The 3,985-nt window shown below is 38.7% G+C and overlaps 1 protein-coding gene across 1 annotated transcript in view; it reads left to right on the top strand.

The window, feature by feature from the left end:
• Positions 1-3,985, top strand: part of LOC106734949 (dedicator of cytokinesis protein 4) — a gene marked incomplete in the record, with an annotated part of 360,446 nt that overhangs the window by 338,958 nt on the left and 17,503 nt on the right. Inside the window, 1 exon segment of the mRNA XM_014588158.2 lies at positions 1,030-1,192. Coding sequence (XP_014443644.1) covers positions 1,030-1,192 — 163 coding nt within the window.

A 3,985-nucleotide genomic window follows, 5' to 3' on the forward strand; every position in this document is an offset into this window, starting at 1 on the left:
AATGTGGAAGTTACAATGTTCATTGTAGACAGTAGTGGCCAGACCTTAAAGGTATGTTAATCATGGATATTTATCAGTAAAACAGTTCTGCATAACTTTTGGCATTATCGTTAATATGATTAATTTCTGATGGGCAATATTTTCTATCTTATTTTTCTTCACTACTGTGTAGTTTTCATTTTTGTTTAATTCATTAAAACTCTCAGGAAAAAATTAGAAAAGCAAAAGGCTTTTTGTTTACTTAATTGGGTCAACACTTTAATTATAACGGCTCTTCCTTAAATGCAGTATTTTTTGTGCCATTTTGTTTTTTCCCTTTCAGTGGTCATAGTTTGGAAGATGAATGCTTTTTCTTTGGCAATTGGTTAAGGAAAAAATATTATATACAATTCTATGTGTTTTCATTTTGACAGAAACAGGATATGAAGACTGGGGTATTTACTAACTAGGATGATAACAGTAGGTTCCTTAAGAAATGGAAAATCATTTGTTGATGATAACTCGTATGGTAATATCCTTGGTTGAACCAACATACAATGTATTCTGGATGGAAAATCTCATTTTGTATACTGTAAGGATATACAGTGAATGAATGTAAATAAATTTAAAATTTTAAAAATAAAACAAAAAACCAAGTGAGCCTCTTCATGATCACAACTGCTATTCAAGTACAAGGGCTGGCCTCAGAGTTTGTAACTCACCCACTGAGGCACAGAACAGGCTGGTGGCGTCACACACTGGGGATGTTGCCATCTGGTTGGATTTCAAAGGAGACATGCAGTTACCCATCTTACGTGTGTCACTGAGGTCAGCCCTTGGCATATAGGCCCTGGGAGAGCAGCAGCAGAATTAAATGCACACCCCAGTAGGCAGAAGCAAGTTTGGAGATGGCACTGCAGAGGACAAGGAGGTGATTTCACATAAAATGCTATTTGATGAGCAGGCAGAGCAAGCAAAGTGATTGCTTTGCTTCTTTCAAAAGAATCTTTCAGTGAGTCTTTCTTTATCCTCTATGTGTTTTTTTGTTAGGATTTTATCTCCTTTGGCTCTGGAGAGCCACCAGCTAGCGAGTACCATTCATTCGTGCTCTATCATAACAACAGTCCCAGGTGGTCCGAACTGCTGAAACTTCCTATTCCTGTGGATAAATTCAGGGGTGCACACATCCGCTTTGAGTTTCGGCATTGTTCCAGTAAGTGTCTGGAGGGTTGGTTACATGGCTTTGTCATTGGAGTGTCTGCTTATGGAGCTAAATTGAGGATGTGGGCTGATCTGCAGACTGTGTGACGTATGAGAGAAGTCCTGGAGGCAGAAGCAAAGGTAAGTGGGAATCCTGAGAGCTGAGTGGGCTCGCTCCTTATCAAAGAGCCAATAACCATTGTGGAAACAGAGGGAGGAAAAAGAGGGAAAAGAACAAATCTTTAGGAAATATAAAGGATTCTCCTGAAATTGATTGCTCTTATCAAATCAGTTCACTACTTACACATCCTAGAAAGATTAGGCAGAAAGAAGAGACACAACATTAAAAACTACATTGGGTCTGGGGGTCTCAGGCAGTCTCAGCCAGTAGGGTATCTTCCAGTCAGGAGCCCATCCACTCTTAGATCAGGGAAAACCACTAGGACTTTTCTGGGAATGTAAAGCCAAAAGGAACGTCTCTATTTTGCTCTGACTTCTACCTGGTTTGCATATGCCTGTATCCCTGTGCGGTCCCAAACAGTATTCAAATGAGAATCAACAATGTCAGCCAGAAAAGGCCTTTGGGATAATGTAAAGGAATTGGCTTCTGTTACAGATTTAAACAACCCAACCCATAGAAGCATTACAGCATTTGTCCGTATGGACCTCACTATCCATAAAGTTGTCATTTCTTGATGCCTCTATTTTAATTCTCCTGACCTCATTTCTAGCCTCAAGCCCCCACTCTCTACCCCCACCAACTCCCAGTCAAAGGATCTTCTGAGATTTCTTGTGCCCCAGAAGTCTGTCTTAGATGCAACCAGTAGTGTGCACTGTGGGCCAGAGGAAGTTCTGGTGACTCCCACTCTAGAGCAGTATAACAGGCTAGAACTACAGGAGAATCACATCATTGGAGAAGCAGTAGGCTGGGAGGAATGGGAACATTGCCGAGAGATGTGCAGTAACGTCAGCTGAGTGATGTTGTAACTCCCCGAAGTTCAGGTAGAGGAGGATTTTGTGTATTACCAGGACTATGACACATTGCAGAATCTGCTAAGCTTGCTCCATAAATTATGTTTTCATGGATGTCTTAAAACACAAGAAGATAGCTAGTAATGTCTGATCATTCTTTCCAGATTCCCAGAAGAGTTTCACATAAAGGATTTGAAGTAGGAAAATATAAAAAACAGAATGGTGCCATACTATTTCATCCACCAGTTTTTTAATAAATTCTCACATAGGTCTAATGTGAGCTTTGAACTTTTTTTTTAAAGAATTGTTTTTTTTTAACTTTATTTGTTTGTTTGTTTATTTTAATTTGACCGTAAAGGGACACAGAGAGAGAGAGAAAAAAAAAGGAAAAGAAAAAGGAAGCCGCCAGGTCCAGGACTCGAACTGCAGTTGGCCATGTGGGAGTCTAGTGACTTTAACCACCACTCTACCTGCTAGCCCTGTGAGCTCTGAGCTTTAACATAAGAAAAAACATAGAGGAAAATAAAGGTGAACAGCAAGAAAAGGGAGAAAGAACGTTTGATGAAAATTATTATAATTCAGATCTAGAAAGTAATATAGAGGCTATTTTCAGTAAAATTTGTTAGATCTCTGCCCTCTTGTCCTTGTTGTTCAAACATTGTTCACAGGTTTGTTGTTTTAATCTACTTTGTTAAAATTCAGAAGGAACTACAAAACTTATAGAAGAAGAAAAAAATTCCCCATAATCCAAGAACCTACTAGTAATCGTTTTATAACATGGCTTCAAAATATTTCCCTGTGTGTATATATACATATTGATAACATTTATTCCTAACACAGATACTTACTGAATATTCAACTGTATACCAAACACTTTCTTGGGTACTAGAAATGCATTAGTGAGCGCAACAAAATATCTTCTCGGAGATTTTATTCCAGAGAGGACAGACAATAAGTGAGTAAATCAATATATAATGTATTAGGTTGATAAATGCAGTGAAGAGAAATAAATTGGGATTACAGCCTAGAAAATTATGTTGCCGTATTGCTATCCTTCATACAGTGGTCCGGAAAGACCTCTCTGATAAGGAGATGTGTCTGCAACACCCTAAAAAAAGTAAAGGCCTGAGCCATTACGGTATGGGGAAGAAAGGAATTTCATGCAGAGAGAGTGGCAAGACCTGAGGTTGAAACATGCTTGATATTTTTAGGGAATAGAAAGAAGGCCATAGAGATAACAGGAGAACCAGATCCCATATTGTCTTTCATATCATGGTGAGGACTTTGGGGTTATTTGTGGTGACAAGAGAAGCCATTAGAACATTTGGGAGGAAGATAAATCTGGCTGCTCTGAGAAGGCAGGAGGCTTTTTCTATCTTCACGTATGAGTTTAAAGTGGTCTGCATTAGTATGGTAGTGGTTTGATTTTTTTTACAGATTAATTGACAAATTAATTTAGACATGAAAGAAGGGGAGATGTCAAAGATGACCCAAAGCTTTTAGCTTGTAAATAAATGTGAAGTGGTCATTTAATAAAGTGAGAAGACAATAGGGAAAATCCATTTGGGAAGCAAAAATCAGGCATTTTATTTTAGACATGTTAAATCTGAGATGTCTACAAGACATTGACGATGTCACCGATAACTGTATGAGCCCAGACTAGAGACTTAAACTTGGGAATAAGAACTGTAGTCGAGTGGTCTCATAAAAATGTACTAAACAGTGTTCTTGGAGGCAGGGACAGACTGATTTATAGTGTTTTCTGATTTTCAAGGGGTAGGTACTCCCACCATGCCAGTGTCAAGCTATCAGCATGTTGTCACCAAACATTGAG

Source organism: Tupaia chinensis, unplaced genomic scaffold (genome assembly GCF_000334495.1).
Source record: "Tupaia chinensis unplaced genomic scaffold, TupChi_1.0 Scaffold000262_1, whole genome shotgun sequence".
NCBI classification, from domain to species: Eukaryota; Metazoa; Chordata; class Mammalia; order Scandentia; family Tupaiidae; genus Tupaia; species Tupaia belangeri.